Source organism: Lygodium microphyllum, chromosome 25 (assembly GCF_053477565.2).
Source record: "Lygodium microphyllum isolate KBCC chromosome 25, Lygodium_microphyllum_v1.1.10, whole genome shotgun sequence".
Lineage (NCBI taxonomy): Eukaryota > Viridiplantae > Streptophyta > Polypodiopsida > Schizaeales > Lygodiaceae > Lygodium > Lygodium microphyllum.
In genome coordinates, this window is record NC_141159.1 from 30,416,912 (window position 1) to 30,438,712 (window position 21,801).

Genomic DNA, 21,801 nt, shown 5'->3' on the forward strand with positions numbered 1-21,801 from the left:
CCCCTTTGCGACTAACTCTATGGACCAATATTTAGATGCAAAATGATTTTTGTATTAATTGAATATTTGGGTTTACATTGACACTTGTGGTTAAGGGGCATCCAAACCTTGAACACACATTTTACAAGTGGTCTTTTTACTATGCCCATCTTGGTGACCAACCAAGTGGAGCTATAATCAACTTCTTACATCATACATCATACAAGGTGCTACATTGCTACCGGTGAGAATGTAACATGTGACGTTAGAAATTTCTTACATCATTTCGCTACCACTTGAGCCAGCGATTCCTGACCTATAGACCAATATTTAGAATCATCAATATATTACTAATTATCAATATATTACTAATTACTAACACATCAAACTAAAAAGAAGCTGACACGAGAGTCCACGGCTTGCCACCTCATGAGAGAATGAGAAGGAGCGGGATGGTGTGTCTTTGACAAGTGCTTGTTCATGCTTGATGCTTGTTGCGCTACCAAGGCAGTCTTGCCATAGCCTCTTTCTCACAGGACATACTTTGCTGCATCCCTGCCGTTCGCTTGTAAGGGGATCACAGATGGACCTGCAAGACAACAGCAAGAAGAAGGCGCACAAGAAGAAGAAGAATAAGCCCCCCTTTCCGGCGCCCTATACGGCGAGAAATGCACCTCAGAAACAGAAATCCATCACTCAGGTTTGGATCCTGAAGGAACAGCACAAGAACGTAAAAGATGCTCTTCAAGGTAAAACGATCAAAATTTAGAAGCACACTTGGACAGCAGCACGGTGTTTTTTTCATATCGTTTAATCTCCTTGCACAGAAGAGTCGATTGAATTCCATCAAGGAGAGGATGCACTCCCTTGCCCTGATTCCTACACAGCTGTGGAGGATCATGATTTGGAACAACTGACAACTCCAGAGGACAATGGCGCCGAGTCAGCAAACGCTTTGGAGCACTGTGATATGGATCCAGCATTAACCATGGAGATGGATTGTGCTAAGGACGATGTTCAAATTGTACCCCCAGTTGACACTTTGAATAGGGAAGGGTCGGCAGCTTCTGCCAAGGTGCGCTACCCGTGTAGATTTAGAATTCAGTGAAGTGCTTTTCTAGGTTGTCCGTGAGGTCTCTCTTTGTGCATAAATAATGCAATGTGGAAATGCTAAAATTGCGTATTGTGTGTTGATATTTGGATGATTATAGATCAGTTTTACAGTTGATTTCTGATGTAAATGCCAGTTGATGATGCATTTTGGGTTGACAGATTTTGTCTGTGCTTTTATATCTTCACTATCAAGGGATCATTGTGTTGTGCATGTCAGAATGATTTGGAGCAACAGAAGTAAAAAGATAGAGCTGCTGTAGACAAAAAGAACTGAATGAAAGAATAAGAACACATGAATTCCAGGATAATGAACTCGGGAAACAGAATCTATATACTAAGGCACAAGACTGTGTGCAAAGGCATGAGGTGTGGGCAGCCGGTAGAGTGCTCCTTGTGTGCATCACAAATTGCGTTTTTGTGATGGGAAGAGAAAAAGATGGGGATAAGACACCCCCACACTTCAAGAAAGAAGGAGCTTCTGTGGAGGAAAGGGGGGGCTTTCTACTCTCCTCCCTATTGTTGTTATTTATTTGCTTTATTAAAAAGCAGTCTTGCTGCTTTTAGAAGGTGCATCATGCATGTGCCTTCTTTTCCTTCTTCAGTAAGTCGTCTTCATCTCCATCATCATTATCGCCTTGCTGTAGTGCCCTATCTCCCCACCCCTATCATCACATGCCGCCTAGGAGTCGTGTAGCCCAGCTTGCCTTGGTGCTGTTGCAGCCTATTGTCAACACCTCAGCGGTGCCACCGAGCCCGTTGGGAGCTGCTGACAAGCTACCCGTTAGCTGCTTGAAGCTTGCTGTTTAAAGCTCGTCACCTCACCTACCTGCAGCACCGCCCGCCGTATCTCCTTTCCTTCCTTGCTATTGCATCTCCCTCCACTTGCATCACCATCACCATTGGCACACCTATTGCATCACCTGCCCACTTCGTCACCAACCTTGTTGTGAAGCCATGCAGCCTATCACTAGCTGCTCGTGGTGCTACTACTGCATTGTCACATGTGCCCTTGGTGCCTATTGCAGCGCCATGAGTCGCCTTGGTGCTATTGCACTGCCTGGTGTTGAGCTAACACACACCTTGTAGTTGATTAGCATTTTTAAATAGCCCCAAAACATGCTTAATTAATGAAAAACACAAATTCGGTGTGCGGTTCGCGAGAGTTTTAGTGGTTCCCTAAAACCTTGATTTTTTGGGGCACCCTTCAACATCTATAAATAGATGGGCTGCCTACCATTCAGCCTCATCCTTTTGTGTAGGTTTCTCACTCTACCGTGCAGATTTCAATAGTCACCTAACATCTATTGTCTAGCTATCACCAACTGTAACTTGAAGGGAGAAGCCCAAGTGGAAGCAAGAGAGGTGTGAGCTATGGGAGATGGAGAAAGAGAGCAAGAGAGAGAGAGACTCAAGATGTGGGAACTCTAACAATCACAATGTGTGACCAGTCTTCCCTTTATTCAAATGTCACTGAAATAATAAAGAATGAAGTGACAGTGATGGGCACCCGTCGCTTGCACTATGCAGGTGCGGGTACTATTAGTGTAGTAATACATGGGTGGCTAGACACAGGCACCTTTACTCCCAACAACCTCCCACTTAAAGGCGAATGTGCCTCGAGTGAAGAGGGAATAAGAAAAAAAAAAGTGATAAATTACAATGTGTAATTAGAGTACAACAGGATGAGGAATAGAGGTCATCTCATCCAATGCCCATCAACTTTCTAAGGAAGGAAAAACGCTTTGCTAGGAGACTTTTCGTGAGCAGATTTATAGGATTTTGATTAGTTGAGATCTTGATAAGATCAACAAACTTGTCCTCAATAACCTCTTTGATAAAGTGGTATTGCACCTCAATGTGCTTCATCTTCGCATGGAAGACTAGATTCTTGGCTAATTGGATAGCACTTAAAGAATCCGAATGCAATATAGGAACCACGTGAGTCATACCAAGGTTTGCCACTAGACAGCCTAACCAGAGAGCCTCCTTGCAAGCCTCAGTGGCTGTAACATACTCAGCCTCTGTAAGTGTTGTGTATTTTTGCACTGTGGACATCCAAGAAACAACACCCCTAGCAAAGGCAAACACAAAGGCAAACAGCTTCATTTGAGCATGGAATACGGGATTCCGTGCCAAGGCAATGCAACTCTGGTTGTTATAGTGCAGAATAGCAGGACGAGTCTAGGGGCAGCCAAGCTCCTCCAACAATCTCTGAAGCCACACAGTCTCATATGTGGTAGAAGACGCGGCTTGATACTCCACCTTAGTGGAGGATAGGGCTACCGTGGGCTGCTTCTTGCTACTCCAAGAGATAATACCTGCACCCAAGGTAAAACAATAGCTTGTAGTAGACCGCCTATGGTCCATATTGCCAGCCCAATCCGAATTACTCAAACTTGCAAGGATGAGATGGGAAGCACCTGTACTACTGGATAGTAAATCCCTAGGTTGGAGGTCTCCCTTAGAAACCGTAGTATCCTTTAAGCATCCTGCCAATGCACTTGTTGAGGTTTACGCATGAACCCTGTCAAGAGACCTACAACAAAACATAGATCAACCTGTGTGTTGAGGAGCCAAATCAACGATCCAATCGGCTGACGGTAGCGGGTAGCATCCGCCAAAGGAGAATCTAAGTGTGAAGTGGCCTTCCAATTTGGATTCATAGGAGTAGAATTGGACCGGCAATCCTCCATCTCAAAATCGCCAAGAGCTTCTTTACATATCTCTGCTGAGAGATGAAAATCCCCCTCCGAGTCTGATAAATCTCGTGGTCCAAAAAGAAATGGAGAAGTTTTAAATCCGTCATCTCGAACTTTTGATGTAAGGTTGCCTTCGTCTCTTCGATCTTCTGTGCATGGTCACCTGTAATAATCAAGTCATCAACATACAAAACAAACAACACACGACCATCCTCTGAAGTGTGCACGTAAAGTTGCGGATCGGCCCTGGAGCACTGATAGCCCAACTTTGCCTGAAGGAACGAGTCAATCTTCTAGCTCCAAGCACACGGAGCCTGCTTTAGGCCATACAAGGCCTTCTTCAACTTGTAAACCTTCCCATCTGAGGATCCAAAGCCAGGAGGCTGCTCTACATAGATATCCTCCTTCAAATTGCCATTCAAGAAGGCCGACTTTACATCGAACTGAAAGACGCGCCATCTCCTATGACCAGCCAAGGCAAGAACAGCACGGATCGTTGCCATATGAGCAATGGGGGCAAAAGTATCATGGAAATCAATGCCTGGGCGCCGAGCAAAGCCTTTAGCAACAAGGTGGGCCTTGTACTTGTCCAAAGAGCCATCACTATGGTACTTGGTCTTGAAGATCCATTTGACACCAATCACCTTCTTATGAGAAGGATGAGGCACAAGGTACCAAGTGCCATTCCGCTCAATAGCCTCCAACTTGGCTTCCATCGCTTTTTGCCAATGATCAGATTGTAAAGCCTTTTTCACGTAGGTAGCTCTCTATCCTGCATAACATGGGACATCAAACAATAGTTAGCGCAAACAAGCTCCGTAGAATGTGTATGGTGTCTCCGTGACCTCTGCGGTCTATGATGTCTATTCGTGGTCCATCTTGCGGTTGCCACTCCTCAGGGACCCCCTCGATCCCTGAATCTTGGAGCGTGGCATGAGCCCAATGAGGAGGATGTCGGATCTCGCCTCATCGCTCTCCATCTGCTAAAGTTTCTGGAAGGTCCACCGACAGCGGAGGAGCAATTGGTGAATCCATTGACTGGGAACTAAGCTCCTCATCCGAAGAAGAGTCCTCAAGAGGTACAGGCTCCAAAGGAATAGTCACTGGGGCCCAGCTATCACCGGGATCTCCAAGAATAGGGTGGTCCTCACCCCCCTCTAGGGCTGAAACCTCCACTAACTGAATGTCACGACTCGTGTAGACATCTCGCTTAACAGGATCATACAATCGATAGCCTTGAGATTGCGAGCTATAGTCCACAAACACGTGTCTTTTGGAAGCCGCTTCAAATTTGTCACCTGTGTCTTCAGGATGTGAACATAGGCATCACACCCAAAAACCCTAAAATAAGAAACATCTGGCTTGGACCCAAAGTACGTCTCATAAGGAGTTATACCAACAACATCAGAAGTAGGGGAACGATTAAGGCTGTGAATTATAGTAGCCACAACCTGATCCCATAGACATTGAGGTGTCTGACGATGCTCCAGCATGGTACGGGCCATCTCGATCACACTGCGATTCTTCCGCTCCAAGATGCCATTCTCCTAAGGGATATTTGTATTGGCAAACTCCTCGCAAATACCATGATCTGCACAAAAACGAGCAAACTCATTAGAAATAAATTCTCCGCCCTTATCCGATCGTAAGGTCTTCAACTTCCGCCCCGATCGATTCTCCTCAAAGAGCAACCAATCCTTAAAGTTAGAGAAAGCCTCTGACTTTAGCTTCAAGAAATAGGCTCATGTCATCTTGTTATAATCATCCATAATTAGTATGAAATACAAGATCCCTCTAAGGGACTCCGTCCTCATCGGTCCACAAAGATCGGTGGAAACAAGCTCCAAGGGTGTGGAAGACTGCCTCGAAGCCTTGCTGGGAACAACATCACGAGTCTGCTTCCCACGGATGCAGGATACACAAGGTTGCTGGCTCACCACAATATCTGGCAAACCTCGAACAAACTGGCCCTTAGACGCCTTCTGAAGGTAATCATAATTGAGGTGACCAAACCGAGCATACCAAAGCTTGGACTGAGTTTGAGAGGTAAGAAGAAGAGAAGTCAAGGCAGAAGAAGACCGCAACTTGTAGACTCCATTCTCCTCATAACTTGACGAAAGAACTTGTCTCGATTCTTGATCAAGAATTCGAAAAGAATCCACATCGAATTCGACCAAAAGGCCGAGGGCACAAATCTTGTGCACTGAGAGAAGATGATATGCCAAAGCTGGCACATAAAGTACCTTGGATGCATGGGCACCACCATGTCCATCTAGAATAAGATGCATGTTGCCCCGTCCCTATATAGGAATAGACGAACTGCCACCAATGAGAATTTGGCCATGCGAAGGTTGCAAATGAGCAAACACCTGTTGAAGAAGGAGTGTATGGGGCAGTATCAGAAGCTGTTAGGGGCAAATCCTCAACCACCTCTAAATGGAGGAAAGTAATTGATGAGGGAGTAGCCACCGCTCTGGAATCCTTTGAAGATTTCTCATTCTTCTCCTTGTTGAGGCAATCCTTCTTCCAGTGATCTGTTTTGCCACAAATGTGACAAGTGGATTCCTTATCTTTGTTCTTCTTAGATTTGTCCTCCTCCTTCTTCTTTTGGTCCTTTGGCTTCTTCTGTGAGGATTGACCAACCAAGGCTTTAGATTTCGAAGCATTGGTTCCTTTTAGTTGCTCCTCTTGGTCCAAGACCATAGGAACCAACTCTTCCCATTGAAGAGTCTTAGACCGCCCTAAAGCAATCAAGGTAGAATAAAAACCATTGAAGTGGGGCGGTAACTGTGAAAGGAGAGTTATTGCCATGTCTTCAAAAGCGATCACCTTCATTGCGTTTTGAATCTGCATCTGGAGCTACCTCAGCTTGTTGATATGCTCCCGCATGGACGATGACTTGTTGACACTCATGGTCCGCATCTGCACTTCCAAAGAAACTCGCTTCATGACGGTCATCCGATTATACATCTGATCCAACTCTAGCCATATCTCCTGGGCCACCGTCAAATGCTTAATATGGCTGCTCGGTTATGGCGACTACATGGTCACACACACTAGATACATGCAATGGATATAGAGTGTCACTCTTACAGCCTCTAGTAATGATTCTAGATCCCTTACATATCTTCCATTTGCCATCCCCAAAAGTGGTGTGATAGCCTTTGTCATCTTGCTGCCTTGTGCTTATCAAGCTCTTCTTGAGCTAGGATACATGCCTCACATGATCCAAGGTAAACACTGAACCATGCTGAAATTCCAACTGCACATTGCCAAGCCTTGCAATATCACATGCATAGTTGTCCCCAAATGGACAATACCATGTTTGCAACTATTGTAGTCAGAGAACCACTCACGATGTGGTGTTATATGGAATGAAGTACCCGAATTGAGAATCCAAGTGTGCATGTCTACATTGACTTCCTCTATCTTGGCATTGCTCTTCTTTGCAGGTTGCCTGTTCTTTTTCTCATCCTTGCTATCATCAATCTTTTTACCCTTGCCCTTCTTTTTCTTCCACTTATAGCAGCACTCTCTTCTTTGCAAGTTGCCTATTCTTTTTCTCATCCTTGCTATCATCAATCTTTTTACCCTTGCCCTTCTTTTTTTTTCCACTTATAGCAGTCACGCTTAAAGTGTCCTTTCTTGTCACAATGATGGCACTCTACATCTTTCCCACGAGACTTGCTGCGCCCTTTATTTTTAGATTTTCCCTTCTGTTGGGATGTGCACTAGTATGCAATGCACTGGAAGACTTGCTGGCTGCATTATTCTGTCTATTCAGCTCTTCCATAAGCAAAGAGCTCTCCACATTAGAATACATCAACGTGGCTTTTGAATTACTCATGGTTGTCTTGCATGTATCGTAGCTTTCAGACAAAGTGCATAGCAGGAAAGTGGCTTTGAACTCATCATCAATTTGAAACTTCAAAGCAACTAGTTGGCTGAAAATCGAGTTAAACTCATTGAGATGTACAGACATGGCTGTATCTTCCTTCATGCAAAGGTCCATCAATTTCTTCAACCAATAAACCTTGCTAGCAGCATTTTTCTAAGCATACAACACCTCAAGTCTAATCCACATAGCATAGGCAGAATCCAACTTCTCTGTATTGAACAATGAAGAGTCTAAAACTGAAAGCTCTATCGTAGAGCTTGGAAGCTTATCCAGATCTTCCCAATCCTCTTCCTCTGTCTGCTGGTTGTACCACCTTTTTCTTAATGGGCTTTACTTGTTTCTTTCGCACCAAGACATTGTAGCACTGCTTCTGCCATATGGCAAAGTTATGTGCACCCTGAAGCTTCTTGATGTGCAAAAGGTTGCTGCTATCACTGCTGCTAGCCATGATTATAGCCCAAAGATGACTCAAATGTCACCAAATATAAGCCCAATCTGTCACGCAAATGACCAACATGAAAGACAAGTACCAACCAGCAATATTTCTGAAATCTTGCGCTTAGTACCACCTACTGATCATGTCCAAGTAGAGCCAGGTATATGGGTTCAAAACCATACCTCAGTACATTACCAAATAGGATTTGATAGCATTATGGATAACTTGTCTGCATGTAAGACCTGCTGTCTATAGTATACAGCATGAAAATCTTTGCAAAAGCTGATATATGTCATAGCCCAAAATTGAGGCACAAAGCGTGTGCAATCACTGTCCAAGCATATGCCAATGATTCAGCACCAAATCAGTATCCGATGTTGGGAATAAAGGGCCATTGTGCTTTTATATGTGCATGGGTGTGAACACACCCTTAGCACATTGTACTTTCATACATATATCTATCTAAAAACCTAAAGTGGTACTCTCGTCATTGTACCGAAAAACGTGTTCACTCTCTACTTTGCTCACTCGCACTCTCTGTCTCTCTCACAGCGTGCAACGACTGTCTACCTCGATCTCCGTGCCTAACCTTTCCCTACAAATTGGTATTAGAGTTGGCAAGAGACAGCCAAGGTGCTGCAGGAGTTCGATGAGTAGTAGTTGAGAGGCAGTTGACAGGAGCAACAGGCACTTGATGGGCTGATGAGCGTGTGACGGGCTGGGTGAATAGGCGATGAGCGGGATAGGTCAATTGCGTGACCAAGCAGGCGACAACTGCACGCGACAGGCAATAGTTGCACGCGACGGAGCGACTGTATGGCGGGCACAGCGACGAGTGTGTAACAGCGAACATGCGGGCGTCACAGCGCACGACTGATGGGTCAACGGGCCCGTCAGAATTTTTCCAAAAATTCAATCTTTTTTTGAAATTTCTTTCACCCATTGACAGGGTTTCGCACGCGTAAGCACAAAATCTCAGATCTGTGCAAAATTGGCTCAGAAATTTGGGGCTTTTCTCGAATCTGGGGATCTCAACACAGAATTGGACAATCTAACTTAGAAATTGCAAAGTCGGTACACATTTGCCCGGGAATTTTGGGGCTTTTCACATTTTAGTGAATTTCTTTCAATTTCATTGAAATTAGTGCATGCAGGACTTGGAAAATTTGGGGATTTGTCTAGATTTTGTGTGAGCAAGATGCAACAACGATATTTGTCTCAGAAATTGTAGGAATTTGTGACATTTTGTCCCCTACATTTGGGGCTTTTCATGTACATGCACAAATTGGGCTGAAATTGACCCAATTTCTCGACATTGAGGCACATTGGACCCCGTGCAATTTGGGGCTTCTGTGATTTGGGCAAAATTTGTGCAGCATTTGGTCATTTTATGTACATGCAGGTTGAATTCCACGCAATTTGGACATCAACACTTGGTAAAATTTGGGGGTTTTGCTGAAATTGCTTTATTTTGGCAAATTGGATAGTCCTATGCATGACAGAGGAAATGCAAATGTGTGTTTGATGCTTTGAGCAAAAAATTTTGGGGCTTTTGACCGTTCGTGTCAAATTTTATGCCCGTGGGTACATGTACAACAGAAATTGCAGCTTAAATTTTGGGATTTCTCATCTAATGTGATGCACATGCCCTTTGGAACAGCTGTAATCAGTTGGATAATGCCGTAGCACTTGGTTTGGTGCTTCTGAAAACTTAATTATAGATCTGAAATCTGTACTTCTTCGTGGTCATTTATTGCCGATTGGTACTTTTTTGTACCTTGGGTGACAGTTTGGGCCTGCATTTACTGGTTTTTTGGTCACATTTGGGCTGAAAACCATGGCTGGCAGCAATGACAGCAGTAATTTGATGCATATAAAGAAGCTTGAAGGCGCACATAATTTTGCAGTTTGGCAAAAACAGTGCTACAATATCCTGTTACAAAAGAAGCAGGCAAAGCCGATCAAAACTAAAGGGACAAAGCTTGCGGACATGGATCAGGACGATTGGGATGAGTTGAATGAGCTTACACGCTCAACCATAGAGCTATCGATTTCTAATGCCTTGCTCTTCAACATTGAAGGTTTGGATTCTGCATATGCTATATGGACTAGACTGGAAGAACTGTATGCACAGAAGAGTGTTGCAAGCAAAGTGTATTGGCTGAAAAAGCTTATGGATTTGCGTATGAAAGAAGGTACAGCAATGTCTACTCACTTGAGTGAGTTTAACTCCATTTTCAGCCAGCTGGTTGCCTTGAAGTTCATGATTGATGAGGAATTTAAGGCTACTTTCTTGCTTTGCACTCTACCAGAAAGTTGGGATACATTCAGGACTGCTATGAGCAATTCTAATGTGATCCTTTTGTATGCTGATGTAGAGAGTGCTCTACTTATGGAAGAGATGAATCGGCAGAACAATGCATCCAGTAAGTCTTCTAGTGCTTTGCATACTAGGGGCAGATCACAACAAAAGGGCAAATATGATGGCAAGGGACACAGTAAATCACGTGGCAAAGATGTTGAATGCAATCATTGTGGCAAGAAGGGTCACTTTAAACGTGACTGCTACAAATGGAAGAAAGAGAAAGGAAATGCAAGAAGATAGATGACTGCAAGGAAGAGAAGAAGGACAGTCAGCCTAAGAAGAGCAGTGTAAAAATTGAAGAGGTGAATGTAGTCACTCATGACAGTGATAGTGGGAGTGATGTACTCTTTGTCTCTTCACATTTTGGTGCACATGCTCTACTTGCAGATACAGATGATGACATGCATATCTCGATTCTTGATTCAGGTGCTTCCTTTCATGTCACCCCTCATCGTGAGTGGTTTTCTGCCTATACAGGGGGTCGACATGGTGTTGTGCATCTTGGGGACAACTATGCATGTGAGATTGCAGGTATTGGCAGTGTGCAGTTACAATTTCAGCATGGCTCTGTCTTTACACTTCAGCATGTACGGCATGTACCTCAGCTCAAGAAGAGCTTGATCAGCACAAGGCAGCTAGATGATCATAGTTTTCATACCACCTTTGGTGATGGAAAATGGAAGATCTGTAAGGGATCTAGGGTTATTGTCAGAGGTTGCAAGAGTGATACGTTGTATCCACTTCATGTATCTAGTGTGCGTGACCATGTTGTTGCCGTGACCGATCAGGCAAGTGTTTCTTTGTGGCATGGCCGGTTGGGACATATGAGTCAAATAGGAATGAAAGTGCTTTCTCGTTTGGGTTACTTGCCTTGTCTTTGTTATGCTGATTTTGAGCACTGTGATCATTGTATTTATGGCAAACATGCACAGACTTCTCACAAAAAGTCTCTTTCTTTGAAATCTTCTCCTCTAGAGTTAGTACATTTGGATGTATGTTAAATGCAAGGATTATCTTTAGGGGGAAAGAAATATTTTGTCACCTTTGTCGATGATGCTACACGGAAAGTATGGGTTTACCCTATTTGTAGCAAGGATGAAGTGCTTGATAAGTTTAAAAAATTCTTGGCATTGGCTGAAAATCAGATAGATAAGACACTTAAGTGTCTTCGCTCTGACAATGGTGGGGAATATGTGTCAAAAGCCTTCGATGCATTTTGTGGCAGCAAAGGGATAAAGAGGGAGCTCACTGTCCCTCGTAATCCACCCAAAATGGAGTTGCAGAGCGTATGAATCAGACCATACAGGATAAGGTCTGTACAATGCTGTCTCATGTTACATTACCCCATGGTTTTTGGGCAGAGGCTATTATGACAGCCCTTCACTTGATTAATTGATTACCAAACAGATCTTTGTGGGAGGGGGGGGGGGTGTTTCCCAAGAAGCGTGGTCTTTGTGGGGGGGGGGGGGGGTTTCCCAAGAAGCCTGGTTGGGCAAGCCACCTTTATATGCTCATCTGAAAGTGTTTGGCTGCGAGGCTTTTTTGCACATTCATAAAGAAAAATGCAGCAAACTTGAGCCAAACTCCTGTAAATGCATTTTCCTAGGATATGGTGATGAGGGTGAAATGGGGTATAAATTGTGGGATCCTGAGAAAGGGAAAGTAGTACGCAGCAATAACGTTATCTTCTGGGAAGATCACATGCACAAACAGCCAGAAAAGACTGAGGAGGTCCGTAGGGTTGTATTTTGGGAAGAAATACCTTTTGGACAGCAAAATGTGCCCGCTATACAGTAGCAAATACCTGTTGTAAATGAACCTGTAAATACAGGAAATGATGCTGGAAATGATCAACCAGCTATTGCCCATGAAAATGAGCCATTACATGTGCAGGAACAGCCAGGACAGCAAGCTGTTAATGCTGATTTGTAGGCTGAAATGCCAGGACAGTGTCCTGAAAATGGAAATTTGTAGGAACAGCCAGCAAACAATGACCATTGGGTTAGGAGATCGTCTAGGGCTACTAGACAACTTGACAGATTTGTTCCTGGTGTAATTAATGTGGCTGAGTATGTCATGTTGACAGACTGTGGTGAACCGTCTTGCTTCAAGGAAGCAATGGACAGATAGGACAGTAAGAAATGGTATAAAGCCATGCTGTCAGAGATGGAATCTCTTGAAAAAAATGACACTTGGGACTTGGTGCTGTTGCCTAAAGGGCAGAAAACCCTTCCATGCAAATGGGTTTACAAAATGAAGGTCACTTCTGGTTCCTCATCAAAGTACAAAGCAAGATTGGTTGCAAAGGCGTACAAGTAGGAGCATGGAATTGACTTTGATGAGATTTTCTCTCCTGTAGTTAAGATGACTACATTGAGAACCATTTTGGGGTTGGTTGCAGTTGAGGATATGGAGCTCATACAGATTGATGTAAAGACTGCGGTTTTACATGGTGATCTGCATGAAGACATATATATGCAGCAGCCTGAAGGGTTTGTTGAACAAGGGAAAGGAAAAATGGTATGTCAACTCAAAAGGAGTTTGTATGGGCTGAAACAAGCACCAAGAGAATGGTATCATAAGTTTCATACATTCATGCAGTCCCAAGGCTTTCATAGAAGTCAAGTGGATCACTACTTGTACACCAAGAAGGCAGCAGATGGTAGTCTGATTATCTTGGTTTTGTATGTAGATGACATGTTGATTGCTGGCAGGGATACTCATGCCTTGGATTCACTGAAGCAAAGTCTTCATGGCAGCTTTGATATGAAGGATCTGGGTGATGCAAATCACATTCTTGGCATGCGAATACTCAGAGATAGATCTAAAGGCTTACTATATCTATCTCAGCAGGAGTATATCTCCAAAGTTTTACAGCATTTCAATATGGAGGGGGGGGGGGGGGAACAATTCGGGTTCCATTGCCTCCATATGTGAAACTCAGTGCAAAGGACAACCCTACATCTGATGATGAGAAGGTTGAAATGACCAAGATACCATATGCTTCAGCTGTTGGCAGTTTGATGTATGCTATGTTTGCTACACGTCCTGACATTGCTTTTGTAGTGGGAGTGGTTAGTAGATACATGGCAAACCCTGGCAAAAAGCGTTGGGATGCAGTGAAAGGTATTATGAGATACCTCAAAGGCACAAAGGAAATGTGCATCTGCTTTGGAAAGCAGAAGGCATCTATTGTTGGCTTTACGGATGCAGACTATGCTGGTCATGCGGACTGCAGGAAGTCCACTTTTGGGTATGTGTTTACTTTCACAAAGAGGAGCAGTCTCTTGGATCTCCAGGCTACAAAAGTGTGTTGCATTGTCTACTACAGAGGCAGAGTATGTAGCTGCCACTGAGGCATACAAGGAGGCTTTATGGCTTTCACGTCTGGCGGGAGAGCTTGGCATCACAGAGTTACCTGTTTTCCATTGTGATAGTCAAAGTGCTATCATGCTAGCACGGAATCCTATCTTTCATGCAAAGACAAAGCACATACAGGTGAAGTACCACTTCATTAGAGATGTACTTGACAGCAAGAGCATTGAGCTTGTCGAAGTGCATACAGATGATAATCATGCAGACCTTCTCACGAAGGGTCTTCCAGCAGAGCGGTTTGCTCATTGCTGACAGATGATGGGAGCTGGATAGATATATTTATATCAGCTTTGTACATACTTAGACTTAGCTGATTCTTTTCTCCTCTTAAGGCACATTGCCTTTAGGTGGGAGGTTGTTGGGAATAAAGGGCCATTGTGCCTTTTATATGTGCAAGGGTGTGAACACACCCTTAGCACATTGTACTTTCATACATATATCTATCTAAAAACCTAAAGTGGTACTCTTGTCATTGTACCAAAAAACGTGTTCACTCTCTACTCTGCTCACTCGCACTCTCTCTATCTCTCTCACAGCGTGCAATGACTGTCTACCTCGATCTCTGTGCCTAACCTTTCCCTACATCCGAAGACATCAATAGGAATCATAAATTTGTACCACATGCTCTTGCAGATATTGTAGCTGGAACCTGCAGTTTTATTACAGCCAATGACAATGTTGGCAAGTCCAAATCCAAGATCAAAACATCCCCATAATCACCTTTGAGTGCATTACATCCATGGTAGACATCAGTGCATCATAGAAAGCACCCAAAATGGTAGCCATAAGCATTAGGCATAACATAATCCTTGTGCAATGCATTCGATCCTGTGTATTCCACCAAGCATATCTCTGTCCAAACTGAGCAAACAGCTGCTCAAATCAGTACCAAAATGATGGCCAATCGATTGGCAAACATCCCCAAGGTGTCCAGCATCAGATGGGCATGAATAGGCATCACATAAACATCACAACTGAGCATGTGGCATCAAAATAGGATGCTGTTCTGTATTTCCAGCCTGTAAACCTGTAATTTCAAGCCCCTGACTGAGAGTGTGTAGCTTGAAGCTCAATGCCAAGTCAAAGATCAAGGCCAAGAACCAATGGCAAGCATCTAGGAGTTGCCAATGAAGTGTGTAGGTGGCCAATGGTTGCCAAGAAGGGGGACATGCTGATCACGACCTGTCTAGGGCTGCCTGTAAAAATGGTGCAATCTGCATGCTACTGTCCTGGAGGGCTGAGGGCAATGATGAGCACCAATGAGAATTAAGAGAGCTCAAAGGGGTCCCAAAGAACCCTCTCACAAGGCCTCAATAGGCATCCATCAACATAGATGAGAGTAGGCTCTGATTTGGACCTTCACAGGCTGACCGTGGCTGCCAATCCTGCAGGTATTGAATTGTCTGCTGAAGTAATGTGGGGGAGCTCCTCTAGATGTCCAGCCTTGATACCAGCTTGAAGCGAAGGATTCAAGATAGAACTTCTTCTATGCTTCAATGGAGATGCAATAGGTTGAGAGAGAAGAGAGCAGACACATGTATGGGTACAATGACTTGTACCTCTTTAGGTTTTTCAGATAGATATATCAAACAGAGTACAATATCTGTAAAGGGTATGTTTACACGCGTGTAGGGCGCAAGCACGGTGGTGCTTTATTCCCAACATGTTTTGTTGGCTGGAAATTTTCAGCAAGTTTTGGGCATATGGTATGGTTAGACAACAATGGCCAATGTTATGACTGCGATGCCTTATGGAAATTCGAGTGCAGTATAGTTTTGCTTTGGCCCAATATAGTGCAATCGAGGACAATTTGCAGGGATTTCAAGGGGGGAGTTTTGTCACAAGGACGTGAAATTTTTGAGATGCTTTCCTCTTGCAGTAACATTTGATTAATTTAATAATCAATTTGTGATGCCTTATGGAAATTCCAGTACAGTATACTTTTGGTTTGGCCCAATACTGTGCAATTGAGAACGATTGCAGGGATTTCAAGGGGGGAGGTCTGTCACAAGGATGTGAAATTTTTGAGATGCTTTCCTCTTGCTAGTAATATTTGATTAATTTCATAATCAAATTGTAATGTTATAAGGCAAATGTGATGCATATGGTAGTCATTTCATGGTAAGAAGCTAGGGGACTCGAGGAAGCAGTGAGTATTAAGGGTAAAAGTTGTGACAAGTTATGCCAACTGGATTCATAGTAGCTAAGAAACGCGTTTCTTTCAGTTTGAAACTTACGAAACGTTTCTTAAAGTACGAGATGTTTCTGAGAGTAAAAAACATGGTGTTTTTTTTTTTGTTTGAGTTGGAACCCAAAATATAGTTTTTCGACAAAAATTATGGGGCAATGTTAAACATGATGATGATAATGTGTAATGACTCGTGAAGGCTTAAGATTTTGGATGAGAGATTGATTTTTTTGTAATTTTGTTTGATTATTGGACTTTGTTAATCTAGTATCTATTCTTGTCTTGACAGTTGATTATTATACGACTTTAGTCTCATTTATGAGTTATTTATGATATATTATGATTCATTCTTGATTTTGACATTTTGTTAGTTTGTTTTGAAATGAGAATCATGATGTTGCAACTTAATTCAGTCCATATTGTAGATAGGTTATTTACATGTTTATTTCAATTTTCTTTGTATGATGTGTATGAATCATAATGTTTGAGTTCTAAACCATACTATAGCTTGTCCAAAGACTAACTTTGATATAAGTGACGAGTCAATAATGGATAATGGATGAGTAATGTATTATTCTTCAATCCATTGTTTGAGTATCTTATTTTCTCAGCCATTTGAAGAGTTTCTCAGCTAAATTTGATGGCAACAGTGAGATTTCTGTTGTAAATTCTGATGCTCAACAAAAATTAGGGTTTAGTAGCCACCTTGGGACCCATGCTAGCAATTAGAGGCATTGTATATTGAAATCAGCAATTGGAATTCAAGGAATTACGAGGGCTTCTAGATGCTTGGCCATCCCATTTGATTTGGGACCGCATTTGGTCAGTTAGGTATCATGAGAATATGTATTTTTGCAAGTTGCACTTGACGTGTGGGTTAATTATTAATCACATGTTTAAGTAAATGCCGCTCATGTGAGGTGCAACTGAGGTTAGTGCAAATTAATGAGCTTGGGACCAGAGGGAATCGGTGGATGCCAAAGGCAAAGTTGCAATTAGTCATGTCGCACAAATACCAGGAAGTATCTGGTGCTAGCTGTTGGCCTAAGTCATTTATTTGGCCAGAAGTGTCAGTTGGTGATACTGGAGATGTGACATTTAATGGTACTTAATGTTGATCTAATGGTTAAAAATGACACAGGGACACTCGTTAGATGAAGTAGCCTAGCCAATTTAATTGCTGGCTGATCAGACTATTTTCTTGGGCATTGAAATAATTATTATATTTAATTTCAGTAGTTTTAGACTTAAAATTAATATAACAATGTGGATAATGCTGGAAATTCAGTTTACAAGGTTGCCACTTAGCAAACTTGTGCATGCAAGTTTGGGAAAGCTAAATTGGGACTACAGGGAGAAGGGAATATTATTTTTGCATTTTGGAGTTGTTGAAAAGAGAGGTTGGGCTGTTACTGCCTACTTTTAGGGCCATTTCTCAGCCATTGGAGACCATTTTGGTGAAGGTGATTGCATATTTCTGACCAAGGGAAGCTGGTGATCGTGGTTGCTGCACTTTTTTTTTGAAGATTACAACCTTTGATTCTCTCTTTGCTGTTGGTGAATTCGTCGAATAGTGGAAAACTGGGTCAGTAGCTCAACTTCACTAAATTTTAGTGACAAATCTTTGAATTTTCTCTCTCTACAGTATTCTCTCTCTTTCTCTAGGCATTTTCCAGCTTTGCTCCAAGTTTCACAGCAATCCAGCCATTGGATGTGGAAATTTTGGGTGAGTCTGTTGTAGCCCTAATTTGTGGCAGAAATTAGGGTTTAGGAGTTGCCTTGGGAAGCATGCCAGACATTGAAGACTCCAAGACCTGAATTATTCAGGGCTGAAGGTTATTTTTCACCTGAAATCAGATGGAGGACCAACTAGGCATCAAAATTTGGGGCATGTCCACTCTTCTTGAAGTGGATGAAGGCCAATTGATTGTTTGAATCAAGTAGCAAATCAGATTGAAGACTTGCTGATCATTTTGGACAGCAAGGGGAGTTTGGATTGCGAAGGGGATTGGGAGAATCCCATGGTAAATCATATTATACTTTAATAAAGCTAAAGAAATATTGAAAGCGGTGCCAGTTTTTGGTCAATCGGGTGTCCATTGTCCAAAGATTGGTAGGTAAAATTTTATGTTCAATTTTGCAATAAATACTTGGTGTTGTAATTAAGTTGTAATTAGGGAATTACCACCCATTTAGTTTAGAAGGCTAGTTTTATAGGGGTCCAATTTGTACAAGTCCTAGGTGAAGATCAAGAGGCAAATTGTGCGAAAGGCTTGCTGATCGGTTGTGATAGCAAGGGGTTTTTGAATCAATGGAGAAGATCAAGAAATCCGAGTTGTACTCCATCTAATTGCAATACAAGATAAAGAAATACCGCAAGGGACAGTAGTTTTGGGGCCAATAGGGTTTCCAATGTCCAAGATTGTATGGTAAAGTGTGCATTTCAGTTTTTGTTAATTTGTTAATTGCTGTAATTAATTGGTTGATCAGGGTTTACCACCCTCTCTGAGAAGGAAGGTTGGTTTTAGGCTACTGCTTGTACGGCTGTTTGCACTTGATCTTGCTGCTGCCCAACCGATCCACCTTGGTGCTCGGACTGCTGCCCACAATTGTCCTTGCTTGTGTGCTTATCTTGGAGGTGTCAATCTTCTAACATGTCCAACCATCTGGATAGCTGCATTTTAGGCCTAATTAGTGATGTGCTGCTAGACAACTCTTGGAGGACACACACTGCAACACTCAGCTGCAGGCTGCAATTTTTTGCCTGTCCACTTCTCTAAGCTCCGACTGGGATTTCAACACTCCGGATCTGTCTTCAGTGGATGTCACACCCCAACACCTCCCTCAGCCCATTCCCACAAGAGCCATTGGCTGTTGGCCACCTCTTTCTGTTAGCATTTTGTACAAGCATTCGTTTACATTCAGCTCTCATTCAATTTCTTTAGTATATCTTCTTCTCTATTTTGCATTTTTGTGTTTGTGTTTGAATTATTGTCTTGTAGTCACATTTGTAAGTTTTTTGTTTTCCTAATGCAAGCCTTATCTCTATGGCTCTATCAATGGTCACACTAGATTCCTTTACTAGTCTGCTCAATGGTTGGTGGAGCAAGTGCTTGTATAATCTTGCCATGAAAAATTTGTAACTGTCCATTGTATCATCCCCCTTGCATCAATCAGTGCTATTGCTCAAGCACCATTCCTTGGTGGTGTAGTGGACTGAATTATGGAAAAAGTAGTAGTGCAGGAAACTTATCCATCAATGTTTTCTCCTAGTAGTAGCAGGTTAGAGCTAAAAGCATAGCACCAACCAAGAGCGAGCAACAATGATAATAGATATGTGTGAGAGTGTGGGAGTATCAAATAAGATGCACACGTAGGAAGGTTTACTATGAACACCTTCCTAGGAACCTCTAAAACACTTTATAATGCAACCAATCATACTTTGACATCCCCTCTTGTAGCCAAATAAGGTATATAGTATTTGATGGATGCAATAAAGAAAAAACTCTGTCCCTTTCTAATATGCACTAGTGTAATCGATTCCACTCTTATCCTTGTAGAATATGAAGAAGCATGTGGTTATGTGGTAGAAGTTTTTGAACCTTGATCCATCCTAGCCAATTTGAGAGATTGAATACAAGAAGGTATCTTTGGCACCTCCTACTAGAAGGCTTTAAATGATGGTTGAAAGCTCCTTAAGTTTGAACTTGCCGCTGAGATACTCATTAGCAGTCATGATTGTGTTAGAATATCAAGCTCCTGCTACTCTTCAGTCAGTCTATCTTTATGTGTGTGACCGACATTAGCTAGATACAGCTGTACATATGTGTGACATTCAATAAGTCGGTGTAGTCAGTGACTTTACCACAGTTAGTCTTGGTTAGTCATACCTATGTGTGTAAGTATCTTTCAGTTAGTATGATGGAAGAATAATGGAAGAAGAACAACAATGAGCTGAGGCTCATCTTCCGCTCCACTCTAGCTCTCTTCCTCTCTTCCAACATGGTATCAGAGCTTGAACGCTTGAAGCTTGAAGGCTTAGCAGTGGCCATTTGACATCAAGACATCAGATCTGAAGAAAACGTTTTTTTGAATTTCTCATAGATTTTGAGATATTCAGTACAGACCTGTGCAGACTGGCTGTTTACTGTAGTAAACAACAGGTGATTCTAGGACACTGGTGGCTTTCAAACATTGATATTTGTATGGTTATAGTTTGTTACTGGGATGTTTTGTCACTACCATAGAATGTTTTGAACTGATTTGAGCTTGGTTTATGCTCAGTTGACTGTGTTTTTTCATTGTTGGAATACAGTTTAGAGTAAGTAGGTTGTCAGGAAAACTGTCATGAATTGCAGGAAACTGTCCTGAATAGTAGGAAATTGATCCTGAAGTGTAGGAAAAGGAGTCAGATACTTACAGGTTGTATACATCACTGAATATCTAAGCTAAAACTATGGCAAATGCTTAAGGCACTGACAATATCACTCAAATTATGAAAGAAAAGCTGGACAACAAAAATTTTGCTTTATGGAAGTTCCGTATGAAGAATTTTTTGGTTGGCAGAGGTTATTTGGGACTTATGTACAGGTAATGAGGTTGAATCTGAAATGCATGAAAGGAATCCGACAAATGATCCGAAAAGGGCTCATAAGCTATAGATTAAGAGAGCATTCAAGGTGTTACATTGGTTTTCCTTATGTATATTAGATGCTATGCTTATACAGATTACTGGATGTAGTTCCCCAAAGGATGCATGGGACATACTTATGAAGAATTATGGAAATGTAACACATGCAAGAAAGATTCAGCTAAAGCAACAGTTCAATAACATGTCTAGGAATGACAGAAGCATTCAGGCTTACACTACAGAGATCAAGAACATAGCGGATTAGCTTGCCACCATTGGATCTTCAGTGTTTGAGGATGATATGATTGCAGTGACATTGAATGGACTTGGCAAAGAGTATAAAGTGTTTGATACGCCTATTTCTGTGAGAACTGAATCTCTTGATTGGGTTGAGCTGATTGCTTTGCTGCTACATGAGGCAGTTAAGCATGGGTTGAATATAGGTTCTAGTATATCTCAAAGCAGAGACATTGTTCTTTACTCTAGCGAGCGTGGTAGAGGCGGCAGAGGCCGTGGCTCCTTTCGAGGTCGAGGAGACACTAGAAATACTTATGGACAACATCAGCAGAATGCCTGGCATGGCACAAATACACAGGGCCAGCGTGGATCTGGCGGCTTTAGAGGCAGGGGGAGATCACCCCACGGTAGAGGTGGTGGATTTGGTTCATGGCAGTCAAATGATCAGTTAAATAGAGATAATGACTGTCATTACTGCGGCGGATATAGACACATTGCAAAGAATTGTTACAAGAAGCAGGGATATATGAAGGCAAAGGGCAAACAACATGGGCACTATGCATCTTCTAGCGGTGCTCATGAGCAGATTGACAGATTGTTTGCCATGCAGCATGTGTCTAAGAATGCATCTAGGCAGAACAGAGATGAGAGATGGTACATTGATTCAGGGGCTTCAAATCATATGACACCTCATGGAGAATGGTTTGATGAGATGATTACAGGTTCACATGGTTATGTGTGTACTGGGGATGACACCCAACATGACATTGAACACACAGGAATTGTTTTGTTGTTGATGCCTGATGGCAAGAAAAAGAGCGTGCATGATGTACTACATGTGCCTATAATAACCAAGAATCTTTTATCAGTTGGACAGATGG

At 42.5% G+C, this 21,801-nt stretch overlaps 1 protein-coding gene across 1 annotated transcript in view; it reads left to right on the forward strand.

Moving 5' to 3' along the window:
- The first annotated feature begins 420 nt into the window (after window positions 1-420).
- Window positions 421-21,801, forward strand: part of LOC148014033 (uncharacterized) — a 134,160-nt gene continuing 112,779 nt past the window's right edge. The window contains exons 1-2 of the mRNA XM_087666364.1: window positions 421-728; window positions 807-1,054. Coding sequence (XP_087522490.1) covers window positions 467-728; window positions 807-1,054 — 510 coding nt within the window. The 5' untranslated portion in view covers window positions 421-466. The remainder of the gene's footprint in view (window positions 729-806; window positions 1,055-21,801) is intronic.